Source organism: Lampetra fluviatilis, chromosome 37, assembly GCF_964198595.1.
Source record: "Lampetra fluviatilis chromosome 37, kcLamFluv1.1, whole genome shotgun sequence".
Classification (NCBI taxonomy): Eukaryota; Metazoa; Chordata; class Hyperoartia; order Petromyzontiformes; family Petromyzontidae; genus Lampetra; species Lampetra fluviatilis.
In genome coordinates this window covers 5,501,530-5,524,632 of record NC_136311.1, presented here as the reverse complement: position 1 = coordinate 5,524,632, position 23,103 = coordinate 5,501,530, and the positions used below count along the sequence as shown (strand labels likewise).

Here is a 23,103-nt window from a genome sequence, read left to right as displayed (position 1 = left end):
CCGAGTCTCAAGACTCGTTTTCTGGAGGGTCCTGCCAACAGGGGGGCGACTTTGCCGTGTGCAAACCCAAAAGAGTAATCGACAGGTCGTCTTTCAGCACTGGCAAATCCCAACTAAACTAAAAACGAAACTATTTTATTTTTATTTTACCAGGTAAAGCCCACTGAGCTACGCAGATTTTTTTCGGAAGCGATCTCAGCCACATACAATAGCTGATCATCACGTGGACATTTATTAGCAGCCAAATTCTTTGAAATGTGGAGGAAAAAACCGGAAGACCTGGAGATAAATCCACGCAACCATGGGGAGAGGCACGCAAACTCCAAATATACAGGTGTCAGGGTCGAGATTGAACCCACAATCTCCTGTATACCAGGCGAGGTAGCGAATATCTCGCCACCGTGGTGCTAACGTCCCCCCACGGAGATGGGGCGATGGAATCTGGTGCTGCGCAGGTGCCACACGGATGAGTGTACATGTGAGACTGTTACAGATGGCGACGGCCTGGGAGGCCTTCCTCCAGCAGTGGATTCTACTCTTGCGTGCGGCAATGTGCTCAGGAAGTGGATGCTAGCACATGACGAGAAGGCTTTAGAAGAGAGTTCGTGTCGTGTTGCTCTTCCTCCTCCTTTGAAAAGTGCAGACTACAGTGGTTTACTAACTGGTCCACAGTGTGCTTTGCATAGTCACAATCGCACGAATGTAGCTGCTCTTTAATGCATCTCTACGGGTCTCTATATATCTGAATGTTTATCTATGGGTCGCTGTCTTTATCAGTCTCTCTCTGTGTGTGTCTCCATGGGTTGACTAAACCATCCACAGTTTTGGTTGCATGGCAAAGTGTTGCACTACTGTGGCTCGTGTCTTTAATTTTCCATTCGTCAAGGAGATGTGCGCGCACCGGCCTGGTGACGTTCTGGCGTTGCTGCCTTACCGGTGTGCCCGCGGGGCAAACGAAAGGGTTATGGCGAACGGGGTGAATGGAGGAAACACAACAGGCAAGGGGGTTGTGTGGTAATGGCAGAGTGCCGCAGACACGGAGAGCGGCGGCGACGCACACACGCTCGTGTGAAGGTTGACGATATCGCGAGGCAGGTTAAAAACATCGGGGGAAGCGATTTGAATTGTTCCATGACTGCCACACATGGTTTATGAGTTCATAGCCCCAACAGTCTGGAACGCTATCCCTCTGCACATTCGCAGCATCACCTCAATCGCCTCCTTCAAGAGACACTTAAAAACTCACCTCTACAACCATGCTTTCGAGCGACTCTGAGCTTGGCTCCGCGCCTCTGAGTTGCGGCCGTCACGTCCGCAAATTTGCGCGCGCTATAAATTGCATTATTATTATTATTATAACAAGCGGCAAGAAATACTGTAACGGGGAGGGAGGGGGGGAAAGCACAGAGGCTAGGAGCCACCGCATTAAAAAATTCAGTTTTCATTCCACCTCTGAGAAGCAGATGACAAAATAATTTTCTTGTCAACATCTGGGGTGCAGCACCCAGTTCCTACCTCGGTGCACTCGACGGAATTCAATGAGCAGCAGTCGTGGTTGATTGACGGTCAGGCACTCATTCGCTCACCGGCGGTCAGTCGCCTCCCCACCACTCTTCTATCGCTATTGCCACGGTTGACTGTTCCCGTGGATCTTCGCTCGTCGACTCATCGATCCGTGTTTTTCGTCGCCTGCCATACTGCGTTCAACCATCATTACCGTAGGTCACAGTAACATACTTGCTCACCCACTCACCCACTCATTTACTCACCCATTTACTTACCCATTTACTCACCCACCCACCCACTCACGTAAATTGCTCATTCATTCACCCACTCAGTGATCCATGCACTCACTCACTCACTCACCCATTTACTCACCCACCCACCCACTCACACAACTCGCTCATTCACTCACTCATTCACTCACTCACTGACCCATGCACTGATTCACCCACTCGCCCATATACTCACCAACCCACTCACACAAGTCACTCATTCACTCATCATGCTGCTGGCCAAAACACGTCTCTCCTCTGTTTCTTCCCAGGCCCAGCTCGAGTTTGGAATTCCCTCCCATGGCCTTGTTCCCCAGGCTCTCAAAACCTTGCTCACTTGAAAAAACGCGTTAACTGTGAATCTCTTATGACTTTTAACGGAGCTGATTGTTGCTGGCCGCTTGGCATTTTGGGCCTTTGGGCCCTGTGCGCAGCGAGTGTGATTATAAAAAAGAAAGACGGAATAACAACACCAACAACAGCAGCAGCAACATGTCACGTGCATCTCACTTCAATTACAGAATTAAACGGCCGACCAAGAAACATGTTCGCTCTTCATGCTCCGAGTGCCCTAGACTTATTTCGCAATGCAACAGATTCCACAAATGAAATATTTCACTTCGCCCTGTGGCATCTGTGTCCCTTCAAAAGTCATGAATTTTGAGCGGCATTGCTCCACTGGCTACGCTCATTATCTCCTGACCCGCCAAGCGACGATTTCGCATTAAATCAAAGTGACGGGGAGCAGATGTCAAAATCGGCAGGCATGATGGGGGCGTTGAAACCAATTCCCAAATATCAGAGCCCGAGAAAAAATAAACAAAGTATTTAGAGAAGACGGTCGAGTGTAATTTTTTATTATTTTTTTTGTCCGCGTTGGCGCGCGTGTGTGTTGGTGGGAAGGGAGGAGCCGTTCGATGTATTTATTAGTATATTTACTGTTACTATTCGTGTCGCCCATGCATTGCTTGCGCCAATGAGTCAAAGGCGAGTGGTGGAATTAACTCCTCTCCCTTTGCCCCTCGCGTGAAGTCACAGCTCCCAGTGTCAGCACCACGGGCAGCAGCTCCGGGCGGTGACATGGGCCTAACGCTGCCTGCAGAGGTTCGCAAGTTTAAATCCAGTGGCCGCCCACGATTATTACTGCCGGTGTGATTATAATAATATTAACCACGAAACAATCACTGTGGATTTTATCTCGATTTAAAGCTTTCGTGACTGCAGGGATTCATCTTCTTGGTTCTTTCGGTAAAGTCACGTAGAAGGGAAGTAATAAAAAGAACCAAGAAGATGAATCACTGTGGAATTCATATTCTTGGTTCTTTCGGTAAAGTCACGTAGAAGGGAAATAATAAAATAATATAAATATAAAACAATAAAAATCCACAGCAAGAAAATTGTAAACTTTGAAATATTCTTGCTGTGGATTTCACACCTGATGATGATTGCTTGTGTTGCAGTCGAAACGTCGTGAGAATTTTTATTGTTTATATATATATATATTATTTAATTTTTTCCTTTCTACGTGACTTTACCGAAAGAACCAAGAATATGAATCCCTGCAGTCACGAAAGCTTTAAATCAAAATCACTGTGGAAGTTAAAGAAGCGCCGTGGTGGCGAGATGTTAACTACCTCGCCTGGTATAGAGGAGGTCGTGGGTTCGATCCCGACCCCTTGACGCCTGCTGTATATTTGCAGTTTGCATGTTCTCCTCGCGGTCATGTGGATTGTTCTCTGGGTCCTCCGGTTTTCCCCTCCATGCTTAGAATCAACATCACGCGTCTACAGGATTTGGTGGCTATACATTTCCAAATGATAAGCCACCTCGCTGAGCTAACATTTGTGACCAGGTCCGTTATAAAAAAAGAGCTACGTAGCTCAGTGGACCGTACTGGGTAAAATAAAAAATAGTTACTTTTAATAGTTTAGTTTACAGATCCCCTGACGGAATTCATAGGAGTAAGTCCATTGCGTGCCGGCGTCAGGGTTCAAACAGTCTGGAAAACTCAGCGAGAGATGTTCCCGGCAATATTCACGAATTTTTTGTTTAAGAAATATAGAAAGGAAACATAATCTAGTATCCATGAGGCACTGCCGTAGTGCCAATGAATACTGCATTACATCTTCACCACCCCTGCCACCCTCTAATCATACATTCAGCATGGATTTTTTTTGCTCCACCGTGAGCTGACAAGCCGTGTTCTCAAAGCACGCAGCGCACAGGCCGACGACGGTGCTGATGATGGGGTGTGGTTGGGTGGGAGGTGGTGGTGGCGGAATCACTGAAATTTAAGAGGCACCTGTCCTGCTTCAGCAAAATTTAATTTGCCAACTGAGCAAAAACAAATCTGAGAAACATTAATTACTTTAAGAAAATGAATGTTGTGCTTGGCAAAGGTGCAGCTCTCTGCGATTGCCGGCTCATGCCAACTGTCTGGAAAGAGCTGGGAGCTACCGCACCTCCCATCATCACGGTTGGCTACGTACGGCGCGGAAGAAGTTCAACATACAGACAACCCATCACAAGAGACCGACCTGCTGACCACAGACTAACTCTGGTGCACACATTTATACAACTGAATGGACAGTTACAGCGGGCGGGGCTGTGGGTGGGGCGGCTGGGAGTGGAAGGGGGTGAGATTTAAGAAATGTGGCAGTGCACCAACAAATGAAACGTCAAGTGGTTCAACGTCATGACGATGCGGATACTCGACGCACGAACGGAAAATTACAAACTCTCCGGCGGTGTGCGAGGGGCACCGTGGTCGCTCAGACCAGAAGATTCACCGTCACGTAGGAGGAGGCATCGTGACGGCAGCGATGCGCACCAACCACTCCCGCGCTACTTGTGACTCCACTGCTGTAGATTTCCACGTGATGAGCCACTTTGTTGAGCTATCATTTGTGGCCAGGTCGCCTCTGAAACACTAAGTTAATGCCTCAGAGTGGGCTTTACCTGGTAAGATAAAAAGAGTCGCATTTTTTTTTGTATATATTTTTTTAAAGTATTTTTTTTTACATTTCCTATACTTTGCACTCTGGGCGTGTTTTTGTATCCTGTGTTGTTGGAACGTTCTGGCCCGACCCTGCTGGACATCTGTGAAAAAGAGCTCCATAGCTCATCGGATTCCTCCAGGATAAATACACATTCCGATTCCGTACCTGGCTTCAACCGGCTCAACGTCAAATTACAGTTGTCGATCTACACCAACATTAGCCGCACGAAAGGGGATCATTGCCAAAACTAAACAGAATTTTTTAAGTGTGTTTTTATACTGGGAAATAAACACGAGGTTGGCGGACTTGGCGAGGGTTTCATCATCAATCCTAGCCGTGACCTTGGCTTTTCTGCACTGCTAAGCAGAGTGGATCTCTGGTTTTTTTTACACCAACGAGGGAGTTGGGGACTGGGGGCTCTGCCAAGATTTTGGTCGTTTGAGCAAATTATACTGTACATTTGTCAATGTCGCCTTTGGCCCGGGGTCTGACAATTGAAAATAAAAACAATTATAATTATTGTACGACGGACCGGTTTGTTACAAACATTTTTGTGTGAAATGCGTTTCGCTGAGGAGCCCAACTTGCAATGCGGTTGTATTCACAAGCGGAGTTAATCAACTCGTCTTCACGCCAAGGCAGTCTTCCCAAAGTGTCTGTTGTAAACGTTGAATAACTTACGACTTCATTTTAACGTGAAAGCTAGCGTTAGGATAAGTGACGAATCATCCATCACGATCCACTTTTACGCTTGTGATACCGGCATAAAATCCATGCGTGTAAATCAATTACTTACAATCTGTGCAAATTGTACGCTAATACTATGCTGTTCCATTTGGGATAATGGCCTGAACATTGCGTACATTTGCTAGCCTTTCCTATACTTTGCACTCATGTCATGTTTTTGTGTATTGTTTGATGTTGTAACCCGCCACCTACAGGACATCTGCGAAAAAGAGCTTCATAGCTCATCGGGTTCATCTCCAAATATATAAAAGGCAAAGTTGTGATTATGTGTGTCTGTTCAAAATGTTTAGCGTACTTCCCGACATGCAACAAACTTGAAATTTGCCATGTGGGTACTTTCCAGACTGTACACCATGCAAAAATGATAAAAATACACGTATTTTTTTTGGGGGGGGGAGCTCAATAATGCATATTTTTTTGCACGGCAAGTGAGCTGTGACGTCAAATCTGTCACGTGATCCACGCATGTGGAAGTATAACGCATTGTAGTGTATTGGTCACCACCGGTGATGATTATTTGAACCGGTCCTGGGCCTCCCCTAGGTCGACTCAGCCTCAAACGAGTAACTGGTGTGGTGTGTGAACATCGCCACTGGGGAGACAAAGGCGGCCGGGCGTGGTGAATCCAAGTCCCGGGCGAAGCCGGGTAGTAAAGCTAGTACAGTATAAATCTCTGTCCTGATTCTCATCAAAGTGTATGCAAGTGTCCAAACGAGTTGGAAATGAGAGCTGAGAAACGATGCAAAGGAGCCATGATAAAGGTTTTTGTTTGGGTGAGACTGCGTGAATATAAATGTGCCGTCAACTCACCACCACCCGACACAGCCAACTAGTAAGGTTGGTCACTTGAAAAAAATGTGTCAATTAGTTGCTATTTCAGCACACCGGTTTGTCGGGCAGTAACTCACATTTACAATCTGAGTACGACGTTTTGCTGGCAATCACAACCAGCTTCATCAGGCGATTCTAGATTTGAAGCTTTCGTGACTGCAAGGATTCACACAAGTCTCCGTCATCAGGTGGGACCGTCACAGCCAGATTAGCTGCAGCTAATCTGGCTGTGACGGTCCCACCTGATGACGGAGACTTGTGTTGCCTCTGAAACGTCGTGATTTTCATTGTTTTATTTTATTATTTTTTATTTCATTTTTTACCTACGTGACTTTACCGAAAGAACTAAGAGTATTCATCAGGCGATTTTAACAGAATTGCCCCGATAGATATTGATTCGCGAAAGCCTACGCGTTAAACTGACACAAAAAAGACGGTAAAGTAAACTGAGACGAGGAATGAACGATTTCTGAATTGCAGCCCAGCATCGTGACAATTCATCGCGGGGGGGGGGGGGGGTGACGGCAAACAATTGTCACGTGCCAATTACCCATAATCACCATCGCCGTCAGTCATCATCAATCATTATTATTCCACTGCTGGATGGAGGCCTCCTCCCAAGACGTCGCCATCTCTCACGGCTTTGCAGCGAAATAATCCGCCTGGCACCTGCGCAGGAGTTCATTTCATTGCTCCATCTCCTTGGTGGTGGCGTCCTATTGGACGCAGATCATTCCCTGGCTTCTGCTCCATCATTTATTATTATTCTTCTTCTTAGGGTTGTTTGTATGGATGGATGGATGTTGAACTTTTTTCGCACCGTAGTTTGCCACCGATGTTAATCGGAGGTGCGGGGGGAAGGACAACGAACTGAACACAAAAAGCAGTTCTACAGAAATGGGTTTTCAATTTCGATTTAAAGAAGCCTCGATGATGAGTGTCACGACTCTCTGTCAGGAGGGTCTTGCCAAGTTTTCACAGTGGGGGGGGGGTGGGGGGGGGGCAATGATCGCTACGTAGATTCCAAACGAGTCGCTATTTTATCACCACCTATGACTAACGCAGGCTGGTAAAATGTCTTTAATGGAAAGATGAATACGAATGAGCGTTCGGTCGATTTCCCCGAGAATGTGTTCTACAAGACAAAGCCATGCGTACACGCGTGATAACAACCATGCCCTTGGCCATATAACAATGGCGTGGCGGCGATTGCTTCGCAAATTGACGTCATAGCTGAAACATGGTCAATCGCGCTTCCAAGTCCTGCGCGCGCGCGTGTATAAGTAATTTAATCCACACATAATTAAATATGTTTAAGTCTTGCAGCTTATCGGCAATCCAGAACAAAATGTGATTTAGCCATAATACAACACCTACCGCCTGCTTCGCTCACAGTGACGTCAAGAGTGGGCCACTGTGTGCCAGCGGCGTCAGGGTCAGCATTTCAAGGTGCCCTCTTTGAGCGAGTATTTGTGCCTGGTCTCCTGCACTGCTCAATACGTGTTGGAAGAGGTGGGGAGTACCCACATTTTATCCCACCAAACTCGTAGCGGCCGATCGACTTAGCGGACAGACTGCCGCGCGCCGGGAGAGATCGAATCGTAACGGCGACCTCTGACCTGCGGCTCCGGTGCGCGCCAACCACAACACCGCGGCGGCGGCGGCAGCATCCCAATTAGAGCGCGATTGTAACGAGAGTCGAAACGAAGGGCAGCCGTGGAGGCGCCGTCCCCAACACAGCGCGACCTCCCCCGCGATGGGACAGCTCCTCGACGTGCGTGACCCCGCCACTCGGCACGGAAACGAGCCCTCCCCCCCGTTCACCGCAACCCTCCCCCTCCCGACGATCGACGAGGGGGAGGGTGGTGGTGGTGGGGGGTTTGGGAGCGGAGGCTGTACCACAGGCCGGTTGCGCTCAGCTCACCAACCTGCATTGCCGAAAGTGATGAAGTATGGACGAAAACAACCCCCCTCCCCCAACAATGCCACCCTTAGCACTGATAATAACAACAATGTACCACCGTTTGGCAACTCACTGCTGGGTGCAGGCCTCCCCATGTCGTGTCAGTAGGGGGTTGTTGGGCTATAATTTAGCATGCTGGTCAGTGTCGGTAGTGGACTGACTTGATGAGTTGGGGCTTCAGATATCATTCTAAACTAAAAACTATACTTTTCAATTTTATTTTACCAGGTAATTCCCATTGAGCTATTAAGCTCTTTATCAAAAGCGACCTGGCCACAAATGATATCTCAACGAAGTGGCTTATCATCACGTGGACATTTATAGCGGACGAATACTCTAAAATGCATGTTGATTATAAATGTGGAGGGAAAAACTGGAGGACCCGGAGAAGAATCCACGCGACCACGAGAGAGGGACATGCAAACTCCAAATATACAGCCGCAGGCATCAGGGTTGGGATCGAACCCACGACCTCCGGTATACCAGGTGAGGTAGTCAACATCTCGCCATCGTGGTGCCACTGATGTCAGCCGTGGCAGAGAACCAAGTCGAGGGTCCGGGTGAGTTTATAGCGCGCCGTGCGAACCGCTGTGCCACCGCTTTACACCAACATAGCAGGAATGGAAAATTCAAAAGTTGGCAGCAGTAGTTTGGCCGCTGGCTGCAAGAGAGAAAAACAAATTCTCTCTCACGTTCGAGATAAGGTAAAACGTAGCAGATGAGATTTTTGATGAATGCCGCTGTTGTTTTAACGAACGCGCGCCTCCTGCGTTTCCGTTTGAATCATCGCACGCAAATCTTGACGTATGAATGAGCAACGTGGACAGTGGCAAAGAAAATGGAACAGGAGCTGGCGAGTGCACAAAGCAGCGCGGAAACAAAAGGTGCACGCTGGGAATTACGCCAAGAGACGGAATGAGCAACACATGGATCAGGGAACAAATGCAAATCACAGACAATGCGTTGACTGTTGATGTATGTACGTTGAACTTCTTTCGCACGGTACGTAGCCAACCGTACAAATCGGAGAACAAACTAAACACAAAAAGCACTTCTAAAGAAATTCGTTTTCAATCTAGATTTTAAAGTGCATAGCTCCGAGTGGCTTCCTCATATCGGAAGGAAGAGGGTTCCAGACGGCCGCAGAAGGGCATCTGAAAGCGCGCGATGCGGTCACCGTCTTTATTCGACAGTCAGCCAAAAGCCGCTGCGAGATGACCGGAGTTCGCGTGATGATGGTTTACGCTCCTTGACGAGATCAGCAAGGTATTGTGGTTCATACTCTAAGGTTTTTTTCGGTAAAGTCACGTAGTTAAAAAAAAGATAGATATAATAATAGAAATAAAATAATAAAGCACGACGTTTCGGGTGCAACACAAGCGTCCGTCATCAGGTGGGACAACCACAGCAAGAAACAAATGCTGAAGTGGGCACTTCAGCATTTGCCCACTTCAGCATTTGATTCTTGCTCTGGTTGTCCCACCTGATGACGGGCGCTTGTGTTGCGCCCGAAACGTCGTGATTCATAATTTTATTTCTATTATTATTTCTATCATCTCATTATTTATTTTTATAATACATTTTTACCTATGTGCCTTTACCGAAAAAACCTAAGAGTATGGATCCTTGCAGTCACGAAAGCTTCAAATCTAGAAGTATTGTGGTTCATTTGTGACAAGCACTTCATGCGTAATGAGTGCGATCTTACATAAAAGTAAGTGGTTTGGGCTCGAACGCATCGCAAGAGCTCATTGGGTGACAACACTGGCGACAGAAAGGCAGCCAAAGGAGGGAAACGTTCCGGAGGGGGCGACCATCACCGCAGAGACGGAGTGATGAGATCAGCTTATGTGCAGGAGCGAGATGGATTGTGGCATCGCTGGAGTGTGTGGGATGGTGACGGTGTGGGGAGGCCTTCATCCAGCAGTGGATAGAAAACAACCGACGATGACGACGACGACGCAAATATAAAGTTGCTGTCGCCGCTTTCCACGTAAATAAGACGTTTCCTCTTCTTGGTTCTTTCGGTAAAGTCACGTAGAATGGAAATAATAAAAAAATAAAAATGAAACAATAAAATAATAAAATAATCACGCTATCATGGAGATGTTTTTATTATTTTATTATTTCCATTCTAAAATAATAAAATAATTATTTTTTTATGCTTTATTTGTATTACTTTATTATTTCCATTCTACGTGACTTTACCGAAAGGACCAAGAAGATGAATCCCTGCAGTCACGAAAGCTTTAAATCGAAATTTAAGACGTTTCCTGTTTAAATGTATTCACCTCCTAATGGCTCCGATTGAAGGCTGCAGCTTCAGGGAGGCCCTGGTCCAGCAGTGGAATCGGCAAAACTGGCCCGGGCGCGTACAAGCATCCTCCTCCAAGCCAACGGGGGCTTTTGATTCCGCACTACGCGCTCGGAATTAATGCGGCGAGGCAATAACCGTGCCCTTGGTGTTGTGTCTTCTTGGTTAATGTCTCGGGGCCCCAGCAGTGCCGTTTTTGGCCACGCCGCCCCCCCCCCCCCAGAAAACGTTGGGGTGATTAAGCATCATCCAACTCGCCCGCTCTGCCCGTCTCCCGTTTGCGCCAGTGATGGGGGGGGGGGATGGGGTGGGGAGGGCGGGGGGGGGGATGAAGGGGGGGTGGGGTGAGAGAAAAAAAACACAACGTTCGACAAAAGCGTGAACGTTGCCCGCAGCGTAACGGACAGCCGGAGCACACTGGACACGCGATCCCAGAGGTCGCCGGTTCGGTTCCATCTCTCGCGGCGACGACGGCAGTTGAATCGACGGAACGTTTCTTAAATTCCATCCCGGTACGCCTCCCCCGGCACTGTGAATGTGTACGCCCAACGGTTCCTTTTCATGGAACTTTTTTTTTCGCTCGTTGCCCCCCCCCAACCCACCCCCACCCCCCCCCCTGCCGCAACCCAACCACCCGATAGCGAGGGACGCGAGGGTATTATTTTCTGTAGCTCAGCCCCGAAAACATTTAATCGAGCTGGCGACCTCTGGATCGTAAGTATGGTGACCATTAGCAGCATCCTGCATATAGTATTGCTGCCGGGTAAAAGGACCACAGATTAGCGGATTTCTCGCGACGCTCCAGCAGTATCCAGCTAAAAGAGAGACTCGACCTAATGGCAAGGTGTTAATGTGCGGAATGGATAGCGGGCGGCTTGTGTTACCCCCCTTCGCAAGCAGAAACCAGGCGCTTTTATCCTCAATTAGCAGATCGACCCCCGCGTCTCCTCGCAGCCAGCCAGCTCGCAAGGCGCCACCACCACCTCCTCGCAGATCCGCGCACGAGTCGTACTTTTTAAAACGGCCGTAACTTAAAATAAATTTGCGGGCAAGGGTCGGTCTCGTCGGGTGACTGTGGAATAAGAGGAAAAATTACGACGCGTTAAGTCCATCTGCCTGCGGGTCTTCCCGGAGCAATGCTTTGGGGCAGCGTGCGTCTAAAAAGGAGGTGGCTTTCGACGGGAGTTTCCACGGGGCCAACGGCATTGTGCGGGGCGGGGGGGGGGGCGGGGGGGCGGGGGGGGAGGGGGGGCGGGGGGGGGAGGGGGCGTGAGAGGGAAGCCGTGCACGCGAGCGCACGACCGCCGCGCACATTCGCCGACATCCTGGTCGAACGCGGGAAGCAGATGCGCTCTCGACAAGAGCCCGCGCCGAGCGAGGAATTACCGCGTGCGCATTACGGGTAGGGGTGGGGGCCCAAAAATAAATAAAAACAATGCCAATTCGAATCCCGCGGCGGGACAAAGAGCCGAGACGAGAGGTTTCGTGGCCGTCACAGCCAAGAGTCGACCGCAAATACCGTGGGGTGGGGAAGGCATGGGAGAGGGAGGGGGGGGGGGGTGTGGCGCTCGTGATTTTGAACACGGCTGTCGAGGAGGGGCTGCCAGGTGGCTCAGCGGTCAGAGACACCGAGCTGGAACCATGGGTTCAGGTACAGATTTCAGCCGCCGCCCATGATTAGACCGGTGTATTTAGCTGCACGGCTCACTGCTGCCCACAGGGTAGTTCTGCGGCCTAAAATACCTGCTATGCATGGTGCCTGCCCATCCAAGTATTGTCCAGGTTTCAGTCCTGCTTAGCTTCTGAGTGTCCGACGAGATTTGGTGCGGGCGCCGGTGATTTGGTCATGAGAATTCATTAATTTCAGAATATTTTCCTAAAATTATCGAGCGCACTCGGTAGCGGCAGTTTCACCCGTTGAGGATTTCTACGTGAAGCTGTCCAAGGAAATGCAACGATTAGGATCGAGTGCCGTGCCGAGTCTTCATTTGCCATGGCGACGGTAAAAAAATTAGCACATTTGGTATTCGCGCAGTACTCACAGCGCAAAGCTATATCAAGCATGCCTGCCGTTTCACAGACAAGCGTAGTCTGCTGGTAGGGAGGCAATATGGTGGTTAATGCATGGTCTATACGTGGCTTGCTATGTGTTTTTTTCCTCCAATTAAGTTACTTTTGAAACTTGGAACGAAAATGTCGACAAGCGGCAGAAACTGTTGGTGCAACGACAGCTCAACGTTGGGTGGTGCAATGTTCCACATTTACTGGGCGGGAGTGCATTCTGGGTTTTTGGTCATTGAGGTCGATGCTCTAGGCCACGTGATGAGATTAAAGTTCGACCCCGTCAGCATTATAAACGCCTCTTGCCATGCGTGTATGTATTTACGCATACACACCGCCGCACTTTTTTGTGACTTTCTCCGATCTATGCGCTTCGTGACCGTGCTCACGAGCTCCTTCTTTAAGCGACTTGCCGCTTCTGCGACCGTGTAAATCATCATCACCGTCGTCGTCGTCGTCGTGAGATGCAGTCGCACCGATGACGCTATGCGAAACGAAATTATCGTCATCAACACCGTTACGGGCGCTGACCCGAACAACCGCAAAAAGAAAAACAATCGCCGAAGACCGAAAAGGAACGCGCGAAAACCAAACCGCAAGTGCGTCCGCACCTCCAATTAGCACGGTTGTCGATGTGCGTATTGGACGCGAGGCGCAACATCTCCTCCCTCCCAGCCCCGGCTCACCGGTGCTCTCCGTAGCGGCCGGGCCGGCCGGTGGGACTCGTGGTTTACGGTCCATGGCCCCAGCGACTCGTTGGCGTAGAAGTCCATGGGGTAGCGCTCCTGCCATTCGATTTGCTTGATAGCCACCGTCGCCTGGAGGGTCGGGGGTAGGGTGGGGGGGCAGAGGGATAAAGACGATGAGAGTGGACGGGGGCGACGGCGCGGGCGACGGGTACCAACGCACCGTCGCGCTGCCACCGGATGAGCATTCGATGATGGCGGCGGTCGGTGTGCGTCTGTGTGACCATGCTGCAGCGTACGGTGGCAATTGGATGGATGGGCAGGCAGATAGAGACTCTGAAGTGTTGTCCTCTTCCAAACGATAATGATGCGAATGAGAACATTTGCGCGATGCAAATCATCACTGTTTCACCAAGTGCAAATCACCTTACCAGCTACCCCGTCAATTTTTTTTACGGCAGAACAATTTGTTTCCAATCCGCTGTTGAATGAGGGTGCTTCCCGTATCTTGTGACAAGCCGTATCTTTCCCCCCCTTGCGTGTTCAACGATTGCATCGCTTCACATACATCTTGGTCGGATAGAGCCAAACGGATCGGTGGAATCACACTGAGCACTGCATCTCCCAATGAAAAGTGAACGCTCGACATGCGCTAACACTGTGGAAGACTCTTTAGTCAGGAGGGTCCTGCCACAATGGGATGTTTGGCCTAACACCAATGACATTGTACACATGTTTACTGTTTTAAGCTATGGGAGGAAACCAGAGAACCTGGAGGAATCCTATGTAGAACAGGGCGAGAACGTACAGACATCACACAGAGAGGCATCCGGAGTCGGGAATCGAAACCCTGTCCTTCCTGCTACGAGGCACGAGCGTTACCACTGCGCCAAGAGAGAAAAAGAAGAAGAGAGAGAAAGAAAATAGAAAAAAAGTGGCGCTAAAAGGAAAAAATACGATAGGTGATGTTTCAGGAAATGGCCCTTTTTCATGGCACATGTGCCATTACTGTTTACAGTGCAGCACTGCCAACGTAGCATCACCAAATAAAAATTTGAATCTCCAATAGTCTGCTCTTTGTTGGCCCTACGAAATAATCAACGAGTAATGGCATCGATGCACCCCCCCCCCCCTGCCCCGAGATGGTGCCAATTACCCCCAAGATGCATCGACACGGCGCGCGGAAGTCGATAGCGCTTAAGGGAGGACGGCGATCGCGCGCGCAGGCCGAGTGGCCCGTCAAACCGCGGGACGTCGCACCGTCGGCTATTTGGATCCGCGCGTTGCGCACGACAAGTTGCGATGTAATCACAGCTTGAATCCACAGAGTCAGAAGCGCACGCATGTCTCGCGGACGCTGCGCAGCGGCGGTGTGGGGCGTGCATCGTGAAGGAAAGGTCGAGTCCCAGAAACTTTGTACCTTCTGGTTTTGATATTCATCCTCCACCTCGAAGACACCAGTGTCTTCTGTGAAAAAGAGCTGTGTAGCTCATCGGATTCCTCCAGCAAAGATAAATATTCTGATTTTGTAACGATCAGCCACTTGAAAACATCAAAAGGCCGATGGGCACACCCCTCCTTCATGAAAGCAAGATTAAAGAGAAGACAGGGTGGTGCGATTGTGGCAATGCAACCAAACTACGACCACATATGAAAGCACTTTAGTTCTTCTGCCCTCCCCTTCAATGGGGGAGTAGGAACAGCAAACGAACTACACGAACTCTCTCCTGAAGCCCTCTCGTGGGTAGCAGGCCTCGACACTAACATTTGGCTCTTGAACATATTGCCACTCGCTAGAATATAACAGATTTGGTGAAGTGGGCAACTACGGGCTATCTGCCCATGGATCGTGATGATGAGTTTCAGATGTTTTTCAAGACTAATTTGTAATCGTTTAAAATAATTTGATTGTTTATATTTTGTTCGTTTTCGTTCGTTCCTCAGTCCGCCTGCCCTGGTGAGGGTCGCGGCGGCATTTTGTACCAATGTGAAATGTCTTCATGCTAAAATTCGAAGAAACAATCATGGGCAGAAGAGAAAGCGAAGGCCTTCAGAGCCTGAACTTTAACTTGAATAGCAGCAGGGATCCAACAGCACAAACATCTGGAGTGGGGGGGGGCAGGAGTTGCAGACGATGGGAGCAGCACAACCACCGGACGTATGAAAGATACATAACTCGGCAAACCCGCAAATATGTAAATGAAACCCTGCATTTCCCCGGGGCCAGCCTCTTACTATTTGATAATTATGCACGATTTTTTTTTTTGGGTGGGGTGGCGTGGGGAGAGAAGCAGCCTTACGTGGACAGGTGTCACGGAACAATAAAATGCCGAGAGACACGATTCTAATCCCAGCGTGTAGCTAATTACAGCGCAACTCCAATAATGTGGCCGCTTTATAACTTCCAGGTGGTGCGTAGGGTGGGCGGGCGGGCGGGCGGGCAGGGAGGGAAGATGAGAAAGCGTCAGCAACTGCCGGCGCGTTAAATGGCTCGCAAATACATTTACGGGCCAACCATCCGTGTGCAGTTTGCAATCTACCAAGTCTGCGCCAATTACCTGCTTTCCTTTTTTTTTCCTCTTCCCCATTCTTTTTTTCTTTCAAGGACAAGCCAAAACTAATTAGAAATATATTTCTTATCACGATGAGCCAGAACAATTCCAGGCACTCCAACAATGTTTCCTTCGCATTTCATTTTCTATCCGGAGGGCTTCCGCAGAGATGCGTGCTGCTGGCAAAGGGGCCGCGTGGGCTACGTCGGCCGTTATGGCTCGCCGAAAACTACCGGGCGAGCAATTAAATCGCAGAATGAATTAAAAACATCACAATGGGAAATGTTGAGCTTAAATCTTAAGTTAAAAGTTCAATGGAAATATTCTTTGTATTTTACACACACAGGGGGGGGGGGGGGGAGCGTATGTCTGCATTATTCCTACCGCCAGCAGATCGACCTGAATGTGGCCGAATCTCAGAAGCTAAGTGGGGCTCAGCCTGGTTAATACTTGGATGGGCGACTGCCTGGGAAAACCAGGTGTTGTCTGCCACTGGGAGTGATGCGCGTTGCACAGCAGTCAAAACGATATACGTATTTGTGAGAGATGGAATTTATCCCAAATTAAGTCACTTAAAACAAATTTTACGACGATCTATTTTTTCCCAATACAGCTTGCGGGTAACTGCGCCCAGAGACCCTTCAACTCAACCGTCCACTTGAGAAACCTGTTCGATCACCGGGCAGCTGAAATCGAGGCTCGCACCCCAGGATTGTCCTGCCATGCACGGGCTGCGCACTGACATTTTTGGCCACGACTTCCACTGGCAAATGAAATTGGATTATTATTCGGAGGGCGGAGCAATGGGACAGCGGTTAGGACACTGTGCCACGAAACCCGGCGACCCGACTCAGGTTTTAATGTGCAGTGTTGGTAAACATGAGATACACGGCCCATGGGGAAAGCAGAGGACTGGCGTTTGAGAACCACTGGTCCACATAATAGCTTAAAAAAATGTTAAATTGAAAAATGTCAAATTTTTTAATCTGAAAAAAATCTACTCATTTCAGTGCCTTGATCGCCTACGAGATTATATGGCAAAACGTGTAGCATTTTGACCTCTGAAAGCATGGCCAACATGACCTTCTTCCAATACTTAAATACGACTCTTAGCATTCAAATTTGTTAATAATGAACAAGCCAAGTTATTAAAGATCTGTCTGCTAAAATTCTCCTGGCCTACAGCAGCACCCACCCCCCAAGAGGTCGTGACCTCCCGAGACTCCACTGGAAACAGGAAGCATGATGGATTGATTGATTAATGATTTATGTTAAAATCATTATTTTAATTAGAATGTTCAGTGCAACTGTACAATCGAGGATGGCTGAAACGTTGGCAGACACAGGGGTGTCCAGGCGTGCAAACACAAAAGAGGGGAAGGTGGGAGGGGGGATACACAATTTTTTCTATCGAAAAAATTATTTCTGCTCAAAATAAAAACCACTGGGAGCGCCGACAAAAGGAGCTTGATAACTTGTTTTAACTTGAATCAGATAAAAAAAAATGTAAACGTGGGCTTTCACGACGATTATTATGATTAATAATTGGTTTCTCAATTTTATACAAGTAATACAATTGTCAAACTTTCTGCTTGCTTTTTAACACTGTTGCTTTGCTAAAAAAATATAATTCATTGGTACATTTGCACGCACATGACAACTTGATTTCATAATGCTCACACCGTAACCTAACCCAACATGAACTAATCTTGAACCACTCCTCAATGCTCAACATTCCAAACGGGAACCCCTCCACCTCAAGACCCGCACGATGCCGACATATGGCACAACTGAAAATGTACAATCCATCGCAAAAGTTGCCGACGACTTAAAACAACCATTTTAAACAACCACGTACGACCTTCGCCACTTGTTACAGTGGCTAAGGTCACAGCCCATTCGTCAGGGACGCCAAAGGCAACGGAAGTTATACCCAAGAGGTTCAAGCAACCTGCTTTGGCAAAGTGCAAGTTGGATGTTTGTTTGTCAGTGGGCGACGATAACTCGCGTTCGATCCCTTCCACGTCGTCGTCGCCGCCGTAGTGGAAAAGCCCTTTGATGAATTGGTGCAGCGGTGCATTGACGCAGCGGCACTCGCCCTACTCCACACCTCCCCAGGGCATGAAAGGCTCAACCCTCAGCGGGGGAGGAACAGGCCTATGATGGCAGCTGTGAGAAAACGCACGTTCCCCGCTGTACTACCGACGCGGTTTGCCATGTATACGGCTCTCTCATGCGGTTTGCCATGTATACGGCTCTCCGCCGTGGTTTGCCATGTACACAGCTCTCTAATGCGGTGTCAGCTTGGGCCGTGCGCTGTTCGGCACAGTGTCCGACGTTTCGCCGCACGTGCTGGACGCTTCGTAGGTAAACTAATTCCAGTGACTTGGCTTCTTAAAACCATAGATCTGGATCGAAGCTGTTTGATGGTACCGCAGCACGCCGATGTTTTCCCCCCTCCTCCAGTATCCCGCAGCCGCTGTCACGTTAGACACACGATCTCCAAGACCTGAACTGACGGTGTCGCGCCTTCTCATCTTTGGTCTTCCCCGGAAATCGTGGAAACCATAGCAACCGAAAGTTAATTGTAACCGATAGAGAATTTCGGTTTTCCCCGCCGCTCGTTGCAGAGGTGTGTGCAGTTCCGACCCGGCAGGCCACCCCGGTTATCACCGCGTGTGTGCTGACCGTACAAATGCACGCTGTTTGCTTCAAGTCATTCTGCCGGAGTTGTGTTCCAAGTTTGCTCATTCCGAAAAAATTACACCGCAAATTGCTCAACCAGGATTACACGTAGCAGCAAAATCGCCCTCCCCCTCTTCCTGTGAAACTACTGCAGATCGTGTCCATAAACCATAGCGCCTTCCCTTCGTGATGGCCTTGCACTATGAGAAATGCCACGAAATATACTAAACTATGATTATTATCACATGAAGGGCCATTGTTGCCCAAACCCATTGCCAAACCCAAGGCGTTATTGTGAATGTGTTGAGTGGAACAGAGGTCGCCCTTGCAAAAGAGGCAATGTTGTTTCACGTGTCTCAATGGGTTTATTTCATCTCATGGTTAAATAATGGATACCACCACTACCACTACTCCAAGGCATATACTATCGCACACTCAGCTTAAACATTCAACATGCATTAATGATATGAGTTCTTGTGAGAGCATCGTGCCTATTTATTGGACTACAAAGATGGTCGAGATAAAAAAAAACAATATTTATAAAAAAAAAACTAGATAAACGTACAAAAAAAGAAAAACGGGCATGATGCAAAAATCGAGTACTTGCTTTCACGAGAGATTTATATCAGGTTTTAACAAAATGTTTATTATGAAGGCAATATGGCAGAGGGTACATAAATGTTTAATGGTTAGCGTGGATGGATGCAGCCATCTGTGCTGCCACCTCCGCCGCCTTCCTTCACGGGCACTGCCCTGAATGTTTAAGAGTTCAGCGAGCGTGTGCCTCTGGTTCTGAATATTGAATCCAAGAGGCACGCGGCAATTAAGGGCGAGCGTGTTAACTCTGACGTGTGGGCTGTAGATTTAAAACCGTGGCGAGAACTCGAAGAGACCAGGATGGGTCTCTCATTGGCAAGAGTGACGAGCTGGGGGGGGGGGGGGGCGGTCACAGAAATGACAAAGCCAAGACAAATAAAATGAGGTACAGCTTCGAAGCAGATAGAAATCGGCAAAAATATCAACGGTGCACACGTCATTACCCGTTTTGCTATATATGTGTGGCAAGAAATACCCTGGGCACTTGCAAATGAGATGTTCCATCTCAAGGGATTAGCCAGGCGAATTATTTTAAATAATATATCTATTCGACATTCAATGATGCTATCTGTTGCTGGCCGCTTGGCGTTTTCGGCACCCCTGCCACCGACCACCCCAACCAACACCCCGCGGTAATTTGATGAACTGCCGAGATTTGGGGGTAAAGATTCAATCCAAACATCTATCGATCTCAGCTTTCAATCTACCATGTGATTGGTTCAGTTTTGACAGTTTTACTCGCTCATTTCCATGAATGTTTAAATGACGAACTTCTTACGAATATCATCATCATCGGCCACGATGAATCCGCTGCTGGTCGAAGGCACCCGCAAGCCGTCGCGAAAATCTACCGAGCGCCAGCGCTCACACGACCCGATTTCACCGCTCAATCTCCGCCGGTCCACGCACCCCCCCCCCCCCCGCACGCCCCCCCCACACCCCCCCCCCCTTCCCCCGCCGTGCTCCAATCGCTTTGCGCGCAACTCCCGCGGAACGTAAACAACGGTTGTTCGCGCGCGCGCGCGCGATTCGATGCGCGGGCGCGCGCGTCGTGAGAATCTACGAGACTCGACGCCGGCTCATTACGCGCCAACGATCCATGGCACCCCGATGACAGCAACAACAACGATCCCCCGCGCAGTTACGGTCATAAAAAAATAACAACCCATAATGCCTTCTACCGTCAACGAGCAATAGCCGACTGCGAGTTCATAATCAAGAGCGTCCTTGGGAAAAGCTAGGGGTCACATTGTCCGCAAATGAGTCTCAAATGTTTTGCACTCTGGTAGTTTGTAGCCAAAGGAGATAATGACCACGCGGCATGTTGCTTCGTTGTTTTATTTTTGTTGCCGTGCTTTCGGCGTCAAGTCTACGAGACCGAGTCTCCCCCCCCCCCCCCCCATTCGCAAAGTCGGCGCATCACGCCGACTGCCGGAGAACGGTCCGCTGAAGGAGACGTCACAGGGCTACTTCTGAGATCCCTCCGAGTGGCCTATTATCCACACTTGGGGGGCTGCTCTTTCTCACGCCCCGCTATTGAGATTATGTTAATTGCACGGCGGTCAAATTAAATGTATTTTTCAGTCTAGCAGCTGTAATTGAAGCCAAATGAAGTGGGGAAATTACATGATGATTTTGTGCAGTGCACCGGTTACTGGGCTGAGACCATTAAACTAACTACACTTGAGAACTTGGATTAATCATAGGCAGCTGATAACCGGGTTCGAATCCAGGATCTCAGCGGTGTCAGCTCACAGCTGACCTCTAACCTCTGGGCGAACTGAGCCACCTCTTTTTTTTGTTAAGTTCAATGCAGAACAGACAAAAGCAGAGTGAAGATTATTCATAAAAATGTATTATTACAAATAAAGTGGAAAATAATAAAGGTTTAAAAAATACTCCAAGAAGTGACTGATCCGCAATATTAGTTTTTACTTATTTTGAAAGTTAAAACTGAGAAAGCAAATATAAATGAACGGTTGGGAGAATGGAATTATTTATAAACAAAAATCTACAAAAATTAAAAATTAACAAAAGACTCCAAGGACTGCGCACAGCATCTAAGCGCATAACTTCTACTCATTAAAAATGCAAAGATTTACGCTATTTCAGGTCAAACTAATTAAAGACATCTGAGTGTGCATTATTGCAGATATGCATTTTATGAATACTTGTACTGCATTAGTACATCGTATTGGTTACACGCGGTGGACAGTAGGGGTACACAGTTCTGTTCGACCTCCCGGCATGTCATTTGAAACAATGCTGCAAGCTTCCTAAACCACCCTGCCTCTGTCCACGGAGCAGCTGTATAGATGGGCAAACGCCCCAGTTAGTCAATCGGCGTGTCACGTGTGGTAGGTGGGGCAAAGTATGGGTAACTCCCACCTCTTCCAAGACGTCTGGCCCAGTGTGGAAGATTAGGCCAAAACAAAAAACCTTCAGAGGGGCTCTATTCGAGCTCTCTCGAGCGGAGGTCCTAGTCGCCAGCAGCGGCAATAATCATGAAATTGAAGGTCTGCGCCTTTGTCTCTCTTTGTCAGGACCACGTTAAACCGGCTTCCGGCTTGTGGAGCATTCATCTCTCTTGAGCACAGGGGGGCATTAAAATAAAATCCCGAGCCGCGATCAAGCAACAGCATCTAGTAATAAAACGATACTACATTAAACGCGTGCATTTTTTTGTACCTATTTGGATGCAATTGCTATAAATCAAGAAGAACACTGGGGTGCGCATTCGTAGCGAGCAAAAACGTACATTTAATTTTAATATTTACTGCTATTGTTTCTTTGCTCACGCACCAGTACCAAGCGGACACGTGCGACCGACGGTTCGCGATCAAATCACGGGCATGCCTACCGGTGTTTGCGAAATAATAAAATAACGGTCTGCCAAAATCTGCCTGCTTAGCTCTCGGCGCACAAGAGCTGACACGAGGGTTTGTCCTGCTGAGAGCCAGCTGTTCGCTCACGGGATCAAGGTTCACTTATCGTCAGTATAATCAAGCTGGTTTATATTAAAAAACATTTTTTTACAAAATCTTGGCCCGATATTCGGTTTCGGTGACACGCTCAATATATATTTTCTTGCAACGGGGGGAGGGGGGGGGGTGTCACGTGCGGACGTGGTGACAGAAGCTGGCGGTGCCAGGGATTTGTTTGTTCCCGCAAGCAGTGCGGGCGCCAGTTCCGCTGCTCGTGCCTGCCGATTATAACCGAGGCGGCCTTGTTAATACACAAATACGATTTGGCACTTTTTAATGGTGTCCCAGGAGAGCACAGGTGGGGTGGCGGTGTGGCTGACGGAGAGGGGAGCACTCGTGCCAATGATTCGGGGGAGGATGTGCGGCAGATTGCATTCCGTGGGGTATTCCGTACCGCGGAATATAAATATCGTAGTCATTGGATCTGGAAGATCTGTACGTTTTGGTGGGGTCATTTAAAAAAAAAAAAATTGCGATTTTGGTCGTGACAATACGGTATCCGGGAAAGTCGCCACTTCTGGAGATCTGTGAAAGAGAACTTCATAGCTGATCGGATTCCTCCACTCTAAATAAAGCTTCTAATGATAATTCCCAACGCGCTACGGAGACGTGTCTCGTGGAAGACTACCCCGAACTATTACAGGCGATAACAAGCTCGTCTTCCGGGAAGGTCATGCATTAACAATGCAGAGCCGTCTTCCAGAAGGGGAATATATGATTATGAACACGCAGATTTAGAACGGTGAGAGAAGCCTTCTGGAAGGTGATTCTGACCAACTAGACTGGGGAACACGTCCTCCGGACGACAACGCATCCTCCGGATTTACGGGACACACGCTCCCAACTTCGCGGCCGTGACGCGACCTGGCGGCGGGATGCCCATCGCTTGTTGCAGCGGTTCACGGGTCG

The 23,103-nt window shown here is 48.6% G+C and overlaps 1 protein-coding gene across 3 annotated transcripts in view; it reads right to left on the bottom strand.

Annotated features, from left to right (window-relative positions):
- Positions 1 to 23,103, bottom strand: part of DPH1 (diphthamide biosynthesis 1) — a 153,099-nt gene that overhangs the window by 44,779 nt on the left and 85,217 nt on the right. For 2 of the 3 annotated variants that reach the window (XM_078873678.1, XM_078873674.1), the window contains exon 11: positions 13,377 to 13,508. In XM_078873678.1, the coding sequence (XP_078729804.1) occupies positions 13,377 to 13,508 (132 nt within the window). Of the gene's footprint in view, positions 1 to 8,653; positions 8,977 to 13,376; positions 13,509 to 23,103 lie in introns of those variants that run through there. The other variant, XM_078873677.1, reaches the window with a different exon arrangement.